The sequence below is a fragment of the Tiliqua scincoides genome, chromosome 5 (genome assembly GCF_035046505.1).
Source record: "Tiliqua scincoides isolate rTilSci1 chromosome 5, rTilSci1.hap2, whole genome shotgun sequence".
Lineage (NCBI taxonomy): Eukaryota > Metazoa > Chordata > Lepidosauria > Squamata > Scincidae > Tiliqua > Tiliqua scincoides.
In genome coordinates this window covers 143,649,620-143,663,382 of record NC_089825.1, presented here as the reverse complement: position 1 = coordinate 143,663,382, position 13,763 = coordinate 143,649,620, and the positions used below count along the sequence as shown (strand labels likewise).

General features: G+C 47.7%; 1 protein-coding gene across 1 annotated transcript; it reads right to left on the bottom strand.

Annotated features, from left to right (window-relative positions):
• Positions 1-1,464: 1,464 nt before the first annotated feature.
• Positions 1,465-9,779, bottom strand: LOC136654052 (perforin-1-like). The gene is made up of 3 exons (XM_066630914.1): positions 9,427-9,779; positions 2,116-3,078; positions 1,465-1,570 (listed from the first exon to the last, which is right to left on the bottom strand). The coding sequence occupies exons 1-3, from the start codon at positions 9,777-9,779 to the stop codon at positions 1,465-1,467; spliced, it is 1,422 nt and encodes a 473-aa protein (XP_066487011.1).
• Between the last annotated feature and the right edge of the window lie 3,984 nt (positions 9,780-13,763).

Below are 13,763 nucleotides of genomic sequence, written 5' to 3'. Positions count from 1 at the left end.
CGCTTGCCCTGTTGTGGCTCGGCAGTCTGGGAGACCGCTGAACCGCGGGGACTGGACAAATGCCAAGCGCTAGCCCAGCACCAGCAGCATTCGCAACAGTCTGCCACGGCACGGAGCTTGGGATTGGGCTCTAAGATGATTACTGGGCTGGGGCACCTTCCTTATGAGGAAAGGCTTCGGCGTTTGGGCCTCTTCAGCCTAGAAAAGAGACGCCTGAGGGGGACATGTTTGAGACATACAAAATTACACATGGGAAGGATAAAGTGGATAGAGAGATGCTCTTTACACCCTCACATAACACCAGAACCAGGGAACATCCACTAAAATTGAGTTTTGGGAGGGTTAGGACAGACACAAGAAAATATGTCTTTACTCAGCATGTGGTTGGTCTGTGGAACTCCTTGCCACAGGATGTGATGACAGCATTTGGCCTGCATGCCTTTAAAAGGGGATTGGACAAGTTTCTGGAGGAAAAATCCATTACGGGTTACAAGCCATGATGTGTATGCGCAACCTCCTGATTTTAGAAATGGGCTATGTCAGAATGCCAATGCAAGGGAGGGCACCAGGATGAGGTCTCTTGTTCTCTGGTGTGCTCCCTGGGGCATTTGGTGGGCCGCTGTGAGATACAGGAAGCTGGACTAGATGGGCCTATGGCCTGATCCAGTGGGGCTGTTCTTATGGCTGTAGGTAACCTCAAGGAGTTAGATGTTTTTCTGGTCCTCTTTCTTTTCAGTTTATATGTGAGCATGTGCTTCTCCTCCAGTAATTCCCATTGCCTGTAGATTGAGATTGTAGTGTGCTCATAGGGTTTTTAATAAATTGGAATACTTTGTTAACTTGTACCAGTGCTTTGTCTTTCGTATGAAGGAACTCCATAGGTTTTTGTTCTGTCTGTTGTCTGGGTGATGTGTTGTCTGCCTCCTGTGCTTCTGTAGTAGAACCTTGGTTGTAAATAGATTGTCCTCCTCCAAATGGTTTTACTTATTTTTAGTGATTTTATTTATTGTTTTTATAAATTGTTTATTTTAGCTGGAAATTGTAAGCTACCTTGGGCATCTGCTCTGGTAGAGGGAAGGTGGGTTAAAATCTTTATTCAATTAAATAAATAAAATGAACAGAACACATCCTATCTAGCCCTTCCCTTCTTTTACTTTGGTTTGTGCTACCCAACAGGGAAAGGAGCCTGAGGTCGGTGAACCTGGGGACAGATACAGAACCATAACACTTATCCCATTCATTTCAAACCTCTGTGTCCCTGTTCTGACAGTTTTGGCAATCTAAACAGTGGCTGATGGGGAAGAAAGCAGATTGTGGACCCACAAAAAGGGCTGACACCAGTCATGCTTGAAACCTTTCAGTGGGTCCTTCATCAGGGGTCCTTCTGCTTCGCAGTGGCCGCTTTATACTTTCACTCTGACATGAAACATGCATAGTTTATATACTATGGGCAGGAGGTCTGGTTTAGAGGGTAGAGCTGCTGTTATGCCCAGAGATATCATCTGAAGGTTGCCTGTTCCAGATCCCCTGAAGCCGCAGGAGCGGCAAGCCCTTGACAAGCTGAGCACAGCTGTTTTGGGTGAGAGTCAAAAGAAGCTGGCTCTGAAACACTTGGTCTGTGTATGAAGAGACGGCAGCCAGAATGTGACCAGACTCTGAGAAGATCCACCTGGAATGTAGTCAGTTCTTGAAAGACAAAACTTCTTTGTTCATTGTAAAAACTCCTTTGGGGGTTTAGAGAAAGCCTGCCCATGTAACTGCCTTGAATAAAGCCAAAGGAGCAATCTAATGGCCAGAAAGGCAGTATATAAATACCTGTTGTTGTTGTTGTTGTTGTTGTTGTTGTTGTTGTTGTTGTTGTTGTTGTTGTTGTTAATAATAATAATAATAATAATAATAATAATAATAATAATAATAATATGTATTGGTTTTTTATTGTTTAGCTTTTAATCAGCTTTGCGATTTAATATTTGGTGGAAAGCAGCATACAGATATCCTTAATAATGGTAATAATCATGAACAGATTCAGAGTAAGGCCGTTCATGTAAATAATCCCAGCAGGAAGAACCAACCAGTTTGTGACCACAATTCAAATGGTATTTGAAATGCATTTGCCCGAGATCCAAATAGCAGGTTGCGGACTCATATTTCCATGATTTCAGAGCCTGGCTGCAATGTCCCAGGAGGTTATCATTCCATCCAAAGTCCTGATCCCAGACTTCCACTTCCAGCTTGTTGAAATCCTTGTTGAGCTGGACAACTCCAAAATCCAAGATGACATTCCATGATGGGTTGTTGTTGTTCCACACAGTGTGTGTGCACATCCGTCTCTTTTGGAAGGACACACTGACGTAGCCATCGGAACGTGTGATGAGGTCCCCCCACAAGTCTTCAGCACGTTCAATTGTCACCGTCAGCTTGGCCAGGCCTCGCTTTGGTGCGCAGCACATGGAGGTGGTGAAGTTATTGTTGGGACACTCACAAGAACAGAAGTCACTGGCGCTAGGCTGGGATCCTGGTGGGCAAGGCTTGGTGCAGTTTCTCCACAGAGCTCTTTCTCTCACATACTGGCTCACTGCCTGCCGCAAGCCCTCCCTCCGAGGGTCAGCCTTATCCACCAAGGTATGGAGTGGCTCTAGGGAGTAGGAGAGCAAGGCAGGCCAGGATTTTGTATTTTTTATCCATTCTATGCTATTATAAAAATAAAAATCACCCCAAATCTCTTCGGTCATTAACTGTAACGCATTGTAGAAATTTGGGTTTTTCTTCTTTTCTTTACACATCAGGAAGTCAGGGCTGTTTTTCACTCCATCAAAACTGAGAGCAAGACCCAAATCAATTGCCAGGCAACGACTTATATCAGAGGCAGTGGTGCCTTCCAGCACTGCCAGGCACACTGGAACAGCTGACAGGAACCTTGCACGTACTCCCATGTCCATCTCTGTTACAAAATGAGTCCCATAGCTTCTAATGAGGTCAAAATAGTCTGGCTTTGAGCTGGAGTCATACTTTTCGGGGAGATTCTTTACCTGGTTTTCAAAGTGTTTGCTCAGAAATCGGTCTTTGCCGATGCGGAACCTGGAAAAGGAATGAGAAGATAATTCAGAGAGCAGAAATGGAACCATTCTGCCCATTATGGGCTTGTGCTCATGACACTATTTTTGAGTTGTCAAAAAAGCTACAGTTCTGAGATGACCGTAAAATTGCTTTGTTGAATCACATAGCACAGAGGTCTGTCTGATGCAGCATTTTATTTCCAAGTGCAATCTACCAGATTCTTCTAGATTGGGAGGCTTCCAAGTGTTACTTGCATGCTTTTTAACCATGTCTTAACATGCAAACACAAAGGTGGGGAAACAATCCAGTGTGGTGGCCAAAGGCACACCAGTGTGGCTTGGCGGTGAAAGGATAACCAAGGCAAAAAAATATGTACCCTGAAACTGTACTGGAATGCTCTGAAAACCAAGCAGAGGCTTCAAACTGGGACCATCTCAACTACCACTCACTCTTATACTATAAAGGGGGAACTGGAACTATGAGAGTGACATGCTCTGACTTGTGGTGGGGATGCTAGTCTGCCCCACTGAACCAACTCTCTTCAAGCCTTTGGAGGAGATTTGCCTTGGTTGTCCTACTGAAAAGCCTTATTTGAAAGATCAGAGGGGTCAGTTAAGAGAATGTGTGGAATGAGGTCTGGGGCGACAGTGGCCCTCCAACAAACAAGTAAGAAAACTCTTATGCACACACTCAGACTCACATGCGCAGCATGCACAGAAGGAAAGAGACAGAGGGCGCAATCCAAACTGTGCCGTATGCTGGCCCAAGTCCCTTGGGCCGACCTGGGAGGGTTGCAAATGTGCCGTAAAGCACGTTTGAGCCTCCTCTTGGGGAAGCCAGGCCGGCCCTGACATAAGCCTCCACGCTGGCTTCCCCTCAGCTGCTTGCGTCAGCCCGCCTGTGACGACACAAGTGGAAAAGTAGGCATTGGGGGGGCTGGGGAGGGAGGGAGGCGTTCCTGGGCGGGGGGAGGGCAGGCGATGTGTGGCTCTGGGGTAGGCAGGCGGGGAGCAGGAGGCGGGGCTGGGATCCAGCAGTTATGCCAGATCCCAACCCCCATTCCCGGGGAGAACGGAGTGGATTCAAGCCGCTCCTCTCTCCTCGGACTTGCACCACCTCAGGAGGTGGCGCAAGTCCGAGGAGACCCATTGTGGTCAGCAGCCCTTACCCAGGGGTAAGGGGAGAAGTTTCCCCTTACTTCTGGCTGAGCCGCTTCTGACCACAATCCTGCACTGGAGACAGCGCAGGCCTCCTGGCTTGCCTGTTCCAGCGCAGGTTAGGATTGCGCCCAGAGACAGCTACTAAGCATGCAGTCCCTTTGACTTGCAGGAGACAGACAGCCCAATCCTTTTGGGTTCTACTACTGTGGAAACTAGTATTCTGGTAACAGTATCTGCTTTACAGCTGTCACAAACTGGCAGAGAGTGAAACCTCAGACATCTGGAAAGCTGCCCAGCGTGCAGTGGCAGGGCGAGGAAGGCCTGACAACCCAGATAAGTTGTGGGGAGGGTGGGAATGGGGTGGAAAATGCTGTGACACATGTTTGTGACACCAGTGGCAGATTCAGGGGGGGCATGGATGCGTAGCCCCCCAAACTGTTTTCCAGCAGCCACATAGTATCCTATGTGGGACTCTGCTGGCCGCCTCCTGCTTGGGGACTTTTCCTGGCCAGGCAACTCCCCTCCACCCCATTCCTTCTCCCTCCCCCCCTCCCCCCAAGTGAGTTGTGCGACTCCCTGGCAGGGAGGTTGTGGTTGGGGCTGCAGCAGCAAAAGAGTCCCCTGCGAGTTTGTGCCAGGCTGTCTGGGGGGATGGGGAAGGAGGACAAAGGGCACTGGGAGCTCCAAGTGGGGGAGGCAACCTGGCCCACTCGCTGCCCTTGGCTTCAGGCGGGCAAGTCGGGTTGTTCAGGAGGGAGGTCGCTGGGAGCTCCAAGGGGTCGAGCGGGGAGGGGAGGCTGCCCACTGCCCTGGGCCTCTCTTCTATGAAACTGCATCTGAATTCAGGCTACAATCCTCTCCACACCTTCCTGGGAGTAAGCCCCCTTGGCTATAATGGTGCTTACTTCTGAGCAGACAATCAGAGGCTTGGGCTCTGAGGCTGCAATCCCACCCACACTTTCCTGGGAGTAAGCCCTCTTGACTATAATGGGATTTATTTCTGAGTAGACAAGCACAGGCTTGGGCTCTGAGGCTGCAATCCTGTCCACACCTTCCTGAGAGTAAGCCCCCTTGACTATAATGGGACTCACTTCTGAGTAGACAAGTATAGGATGGGGCTCTGAGGCTGCAATTCTCTCCACACTTTCCTGGGAGTAAGTCCCCTTGATTATAACAGGATTTGCCCCTGAGTATACAAGCATAGACTTAGTCTCTCAGTCATAAATAAGTCATAATTTACATCACATGAGATTTTCCAAGAATCCTTCAAGCTTCACACATTGGTGGGCCCCACAGAAACATCAATTATCTCTCAGTAATATTAGGAAGCTGTACTTCATCATCCACACTCATGAAATGTGCACAGAGGTAAGAGAGCTATTTGCTGTTCTACATGGTACTTTGAGGGACTAGTGATCCCCAGATTAGATCACACAGCATGCATGCAAAAAGCTCTAGGTTGGACACAAGGAAGTACCTGTAATGCACCTGCAAATTCACTCCCATGGGATGTGATGGGGACTGGTGGCTTTAAAAGGAGATTAGATCAGCTGTTCCCAAACCTTTTAACACTGGGACCCACATTTTTAAACAACACTCTATCAGATCCCACTAGGCTTACCAGACTTTTTAAATAGAAGATCTAGTAAGAAATGATATTAGTAGCTGTCTTGCAAACTGCAGGAGCTGAGCTCTTTGCAGGGTAATTAGCAGCTACAGTATCTGATTTTTGAATAGCTTGAGACAGTTTTCTGATCTTTCCATCATCCTTTGGGTGTCCCACCTAAGATCAAATCATGACCCACCAGTGGGTCCCAACTCACATTTTGGGTACCACTGGATTAGATAAAACTCATGAAGGATTTATTATTAAAGGTTATGGTCAGGATGCATAAATGAAACCACCTTTGGCTTGGCCTCTGTGGCCAAGGTTTGGTGGGTGGGTAGATCTGGGCTCCTGCCTGGACTTGGAGCCCAGATCTACTGGCTGGGTAGACTGGGCTCCCATTCCAGCTGAAGTCCAGGTGGGAGCCCAGGTCAACCCAGCTGGTAGATCTGGGCTCCAAATCCAGGCAGGAGCCCAGGTTTACCCCTCCCAGCAAACCTTGGCCAAGAGGCTACAAGTTAAACCAGGAGCCCAAGTCTACCCACCTGGTTGACCTGGGCTCTGGAGTTGGTAGTTATCATTCCCCCCCCCCCAACGCAAACATTGGATCCACCCTTGTGCGACACAGGCAGGAGGAGGTGACATCTGAAGAGGGTGACTTGCTATAATGGAAATGCACAAGGCAGGAGATAGGATGTGGTGTCAGCAATGGCCCCTTTAAGGGTTAAGGCCTGGAATTTCAGCAGAGGGTGCTGCACAGCTGCAGCCACTTGAAGACAATAGAGCCCTCAGGGATAAAAGTAGCACCTGATGAAGCGAGAGTTTGGTGGATGTTAGAAGGAGGAAAGCTGAAGGAAGGAAGGAAGGAAGAAAGAGGACTGGACTGTGGATCTAATGGAACTACTGATGGACTTATGGGTGAATGGGCTTTGGAGATTGCTGGAACAGACTGCTAGAGATACTGGTACCTGTTTGCCATGCCCAAGACCTGCTGAGGACCAAGGTGCTGCTGCAGTGGTGGGAGGAGTTGCTGGCAGGAGAGGGGAGGAAGGAGGACCTCTGCAGGTTGAATGGGCAAGCTATCTTGGTGGTGGGGTCCAGCAGTGCTGCAGGGCAGAAATAGGGCCATTATTGGGGAAGGAAGGGGTGCTAATTAGCTTAAAGTGGGGATAATCCTCTAAGTGAAATTTAGTCCTGGCAAAATGCTTGCACTGGGTGTTATCCTCTCCAGCAGCAGGCCACCTTTCCCTCATTGAAAGAGAGATAATAGTTAAGAAAGGAACTGAAGTGAGCCTCACTCTTTTAGCCCAGTCCTTAAGCTAAGATGGGGCAGAAGGTGAGAGACAGATGTGGCAAAGGAAAGTGAGGGAGTTCAGAGCACAAGGATAGTTATAGTGTGGCAAGCACTGGTGTACCTGACGGGATCAGTGGGTACAACTGTTCTGGGGTGGCATGATTGGGCGGTGCTGCCAACATTCACTGCCCCCCTCAGTTGTACTGCCCAGGAAGCCTGTCAGGAGAACTTCCAGTCATGACTGGAGGTGTTGTGAGAGCCACCTGCAGCCTCTGCAGCTCTCAGAAAGCCCTTGAAGGTCTTAGCACAGTACTTCTCATTTTTAGAAGGTTCCTCAATGGCTCAGTAACATTTATATCACTAACCAGATCCTGTACCACACAATATTCAACCCAGAGTTACCTGTCCTCTGGTGGGCTCCATGACTAGCTGCTCTCAGGCAAGTCACTTATCAAGTGAAGAAATCTGGTCTCTCTTTCATGATCAGAGAACAAATTGACCAGGTTGATATGAAGATAATTTGAGTCCCCCATGATTGCAACACTCTCTTTGATGCCTCCCTGACTTGTTTTCTCATTTCAAAGTCCCCTTCAGGTTTTTGGTCTGAAGGATGATAGCACCCCCCCCCCCCCAGTATCACATTGCTCCTTGAGTCTGGTAATTTAATCCACAGTGATTCTGTGATGGAGTTGGACCTCGATCTCTGGTTTGCTGGATTCTACCTGTTCTTTAACATAGATGGTCACCCCTCCTCCAACATGCCCCTCCTTGTCCCTCCTATAGAGTTTATGGAGTGGGATTGTGGTATCCCACTGATTCTCCTCATTCTACCATGTTTCCGTTTTACCCACTAGATCAGGGGTTCCCAAACCCTGGCCCTGGGGCCACATGTGGCCCTCGAGGCCTTTCAATGCAGCCCTCAGGGGGCCCCCAGTCTCCAATGAGCCTCTGGCCCTCCAGAGATTTGTTGCAGCCCAGACTGGCCCAACACAACTGCTGTCAGCGTGAAGCTGTTTGACCTTTTTGGGATGAGGGCTTCCTCCACTGCTTGCTGCTTCATGTCTGTGATGCAGTAGTGGCAGCAAAGGAATGGCCAGCCTTGCTTTGTGCAAGGCCTTTTATAGGCCTTGAGCTATTGCAAGACCTTCATTTATTCATATAAATTCATCTTTAATATATTCATTTATGTAAACTTATGCAAATTTATTCAAATTTTAAATGTAAATTAATTCTTTCTTTCCCTGGCCCCCAAGGCACTGTCAGAGAGATGATGTGGCCCTCCTGCCAAAAACTTTGGACACCCCTGCACTAGATCAATGTTTTTCCCTACCTCCAAACATTCAAGTTCTTCCATCTTTGCTTAGAGGCTTTGGGCACTTGCATAAAAGCACTTGCATACAGAATCCCCAAGATGGGCTGCTCATTTGCTCCTTTAATGTCCTCAACCTTCTTGTTTATTTAAGGGAGGTGTGCATAACACAGGCCAACACACATTTTGCTTCCTTAAACGTTACACCAATTCCTGGGTATATTTGGTGTGCCGATTCCAAAAATGGCATCCTTTTTGCCTTATCATGTCTAGTTTTGGAGATATAGTATAGCCTCATTAGTGAATGGTTCAATGAGCTTCCTCATGCGGAAGCCATGGCTTCCTCATGAGGAAGCTGATTGAACCATTTTTGGAATCGGAACCCCAAATTCATATCAGACCACCATAAAGGGGGGTGACGGGGTGACGGGGTGCACTCATGTTATGTAGACAGGGCTGCAGCAGGCTGCAGGAAGTGTGGGGAGCCCTGCACAGCACTCCCTCAGGCTTGGAACTTTCGCTAGAAGTGGGCGCAAAGCACCTCGTGCAAAATGGAAGTGCTTTGTGCCTGCTTTTAGCGAACGTTCCAAGCCTTGGGGAGCCCTGCGCAGGGCTCCCAGCACCTCCTTTAGACTGCTGCAACCCTGCTTGCTTGATGCAAGTGCTTTGGGGATTGTTGCTGCCTCCCTCTCCTTCTCCCACCCCTTAAAGGGATAGGGGAAGCGTTACACAAACTGGTGGGTCACGACCCACCAGTTTGACAACCACTGTTCTCGATTTATTCTGAACTATTCTCGTTCGGCTGGGATGCTGTGGCTGTTCACAGTTCATGGAAATGTGCACAGAGGCACTTATCAACAAAACTCTCGAAATTTCTGTTGGTTTCAAAAGGAAATCATTCATGTTTCCTTTTGGTTTTCTCCAACTCCACCCAGCAAGGAGAGTCAACTCCAGCCCCACCAGCCTCCCACATCAGCACCCTGCATTCCCCCCTTCTCACTTGTAGTGTGAGCAAGTGATGTGATGGAGAAGAAACATGTACTTGTCCACTGAATTCTTCTGTATGCATCTTTGAATTGCTTCGGAATGTGATCCTGCGAGAGCCCACTGGACCTTATCTCTGGGGCTGATCTTCAGGTCCAGCTCATGCCTCCAGTCATTTTTCACTTCCAGTGCTGCCCAACCTTCAGCCACACCAATAACCGACTGTTGCACTGAGTGTTCCACGTTCTGCTGGCAGGGAGTGTGGGCTTTCCAGTCGCTCATGATCAAGGGAAGCCTCTGAAGTGGCTTCCCTTCCAGCAAGGGATTCTCACACACAGTGCAGTCCACGGCAGGACTTATGTGATACATATCCGCCCAACGATAAATTGCATCACCTGCTACGGTTATATCAATACCCATCTCAACTGCGTTGGCACCTGGGACAAAATCGGCATTCTTGCATTCATCAGCTGTGCCCTTCCGGCATTTTGGAGAGACAGGAGGGAGAAGGAGAACGAGGAGAAACACACAGGCAGCAGAGGTGGGGTCCCTCTTGTGCATGGCTGATCCAGCAGGAAGGCACCCTAGAAAAGAGGAAGAGGCTGTTGACTTGCTCATCTGGGGATGGGTCACAAGTGGCTCCAGAAGTGGAGCCAGAGTGTTGCAGCTTTGTGTAAAGAAATACTCCACATGATGCGCAATTAATGTATGGAACTGACAGTGTGCTCCTGTCTAATACCAAGTCTCTCCCATGTGCTCTGCGATGAATCCCTTGCAATATCCCCCCCCCCTTTTGAGCATCTCGTCTGCTATTTTTCTACTGTTTTAACTCCCCAGAAGCTTTTAACTCCCCAGGAGCTTCTGGAACAAACTTTGCAGCAGGCTTTGCCTATCTGAAGGGGAAAGAATTGCACAACCAAGAAGGGGTAGTTTGGAAGACTGCCTGGGGCCCTCAAAATGCAGCAAAACCGCTGCGCAATAGTAGGAAAATCTATTGATGATGATGATGATGATGATGATGAGTACATACTGCTTTCTAACAAATTTTTCCAGAAAAAAACGACCCACTTGCTCAAGTCCAAGTGAAAGGACTGGGGAGTCTTTGTGCAACATAAGTAGGTTAAGCTAGGGGCTGCCTAGTGACAATTGTGATGGGCTTTTATGCTGTTTTGCTTGGTTTTCCTGTTTAGCCCTGGATAAACTTCTCCCTAAGGGGTGCCAGGCATGATTGAGCAGCATCTTGGCTCCCTCCTGTGTTAATGGGTACTGCATCTGTTGGATGAAAACCTTCCTTGATGCTTTCCAGTGAAACTGAGGGCCCAATCCTATCCAATTTCCAGCATCTTGTAGTGGGGGGGGGGCAATTCCCTTACCTCAGGGATGCATTGCGGCTGCATTAGCACTGGAAAGTTGGATAGGATTGGGCCCTGAGGCATTTACCTTCAGCCTGCTTGTACTTATTTTTTTTTTTTTTGGTTCACCTTCCCTTTCCCATGTTGTCTAATATATTTTGTGGAGGTTTTTAATTAATTAGTTATATATTGGCCTGCTTGGTCTGTGTCAGACTCCTCTAAAACAGGGTTGTCTAAACGTTTTGGCCAGAGGGCCGCACCAAATATCTGGCATAGTGTTGAAGGCTGGAAAAAAATTAATTTTAAATATAAAATTTAAATAAAAACATCAGGATTTCTCCAAGCACACACGCACACCACAGAAATAAGGCACACACTCAAATGGACCTCCATTCCCCCACCTGTCCAGTCCTCAGAACAAACTCTGGACATGACCAAGCACAGCTCTGGTTGTGTTTGGTTGAGTGGACCAGACGCTGGCCATGGGCCAGATAGAGGCTTGCCATGGGCTGCATCTGTCCCCCGGGCTGCGGTTTGGAGAGCCCTGCTCTAATCTACGGTACATGGGCCAAATCCAAAGCCTGTGGCAGTCCTTTCCCTGGGTGAATGGGGCTTACTGGGTCCCTTTTAGGGAGAAGGGCGGGATACAAATAAAGTTTATTATTATTATTATTATTACTGGTCCACTGAGCCTCTTGTCTTCACTCTCCATCTTCCCCAAACCTCACACTGGCCAGCTGCTTGCATGATCCATTGCTCCAGCAGGCTCTGTGCCTAGATTTCCAGGCAGATGCTGCTGGCTGGTGCAAAGTTTGGGGAAGATGGGTATGAAGATAAGAGGCTCCCTGGTGGAACAGTAAGCTTTGCTGGCACCAGAGAAGCCTTTACCAGTGTGCAGTGGTCTCCAGTTTGAAGACTGCTGGTCTACGTTCATGGGTGATTCCGTGCATTCTTATGTCTCTTCATGCTGCAGATGCCACTGTGGGATTGATTTTTTAGTTAGAACCTGGGTCCTGTGCTCTGCTGGGAGAGTTTTTTCCCCAGAAGGTGTTACCAAAAGGGCTTTTTTTGTTTAGGGTAATTATTACACTGCCCTTATTAGACCTCAGGCTGGATAACAAGATGGTGTAATGCAGAGAAATTCCCTTTTGCTTAAAGAGGAGACTGAGAGAAAGAGAACTTCAATAAAAGATTACGGTTTTATTACAAAAGAAGAAAGGTAAAAATAATGCACATGGGGAAATGTGAAAGGCATGTTTCTTGGTCCTAATGATTGAATGCAGTGTACCTAGCTTTGATGGTGGTTGCTTGTGAAGTGCATTTGGTGCATCCGAGGAAATCAGAAGAGAAAGGGGGCTGTAGGGAAGGATTTTAGGGGTCCCTGCTATGCCAACCCTAGCTGCTAGCTAAAGATGGGAGGAGACGGGAAAGTTCCAGGCGCAAGTAAGTTACCTGTCCTGTAGAGCGGTGGGGGGGGGGAGAGAGAGTCCTGTGGAGAGGACACTCTGACACAACACAGAAAGAGAGGGAGGGAGGAAGACCTCTCTTAGAAGGGGTTGGGATATAGTGCCTACGTGCTGAGCTGGAAGGTAGCTTGATTGCTCGTTGCTTAACACAATGCTGAGTGCTTGGCAGTTATCAGCAAAAGTCAATCAGGAGGCTGATGACTGGCTTCCTGGAAAGGGGAACTTAACAAAGACTGTGTGGAAAAAATACAGGATGTAGGTACAATACAATGAATCAGAAACAGAATTTCAACACCAGTATCATGAAAAGCAGTTCAAGTTTGCCTACAGTATTGTAGGAGATGCCTAAAGGGTGATTTGATTAAGACACAGGAATTCCTCCCATGATGTGTGTGTGTGTGTGTAAACTAACAATGAGCTTGTGGCTTGATCAAAGTCCTGGAAATGCGGCCTGTATGCTGGGAGAACAGTTTAGCTTGCAGGATATTAGAGTCCATAATAGCATAACCTAATATAGAGAGACAATCACAGCTAAAAGGTAAAAAGGGGGGATTTTCACGTAAAAAAGGTCCACCTCTGCCTGTAGTCTCTGTACCCTGAGATGATTGCAGTGGACATGATCCACCAAGGCTTTTCCCCATTCAGCTGCTAGTTCAATCAAGGGAAAGTTGGAAGCAGGAAGAGTGAGTGTGTACTAACCATGAGGCACTACTCAGTGGCGTCACTAGGATTTGCCTCACCCGGTGTGGGGTGCCTGCGCATCATCCCATGCAGTGGGTGGGGCAACACCCCAGATGGTGGGTGTGGTGAAGTACCATTGCCCTGCCCCCACTGGTTTTTTGGCAGTACCTTTTGATAGAACACAGATATTTCAATGTGCTTTGTTTCATTGCATTCTGCATGAAATTACGCATTGATTAATAACATGATGGTATTTTTCCTCCAAATTCTGATTTTAGTGATTTTGAAAACTTGTGGAGTCACACACCCACACACCCCCGTGTCAACTTACTAACACTTTCTGTTAGTTCAGATATTGCAGCAGTTCTCATACTTTTAGCACTGGGACCCACTTTTTAGAATGACAGTCTATCCAGGACCCATTGGAAGTGATGTCATGTCCAGAAGTGACATCATCAAGCAAATTAATATAAATAATTATAAATAGTTAAATTAAAATAAAATAAATAATTAAATAAGGGGGAGCCAGTCCTGTTCCACCAAGTGAATTTTCTCTGCAGTCTGCCTGCAGTAACCCCTCCCACAAAACACACACACACACACACACACACACACAAATCAGTGAGATTACAGCCCTCCCCAGTGCCCAGTTTAAAGTTCTTCTATTTCAAGCACATCAATACAAAGACCCACCTGGCTTTACAAGTCTGAGAGCCCAATCCTATGCTTGTCTACTCAGAAGTAAGTCCCATTAGAGTCAGTTGGGTTTACTCCCAGGAAAGTGTGGGTAGGATTGGGCTGTGAAGGAAACTTGCAAGTGCAAAATAGAAAACTTTCCCCTTACCAGTTCAAGC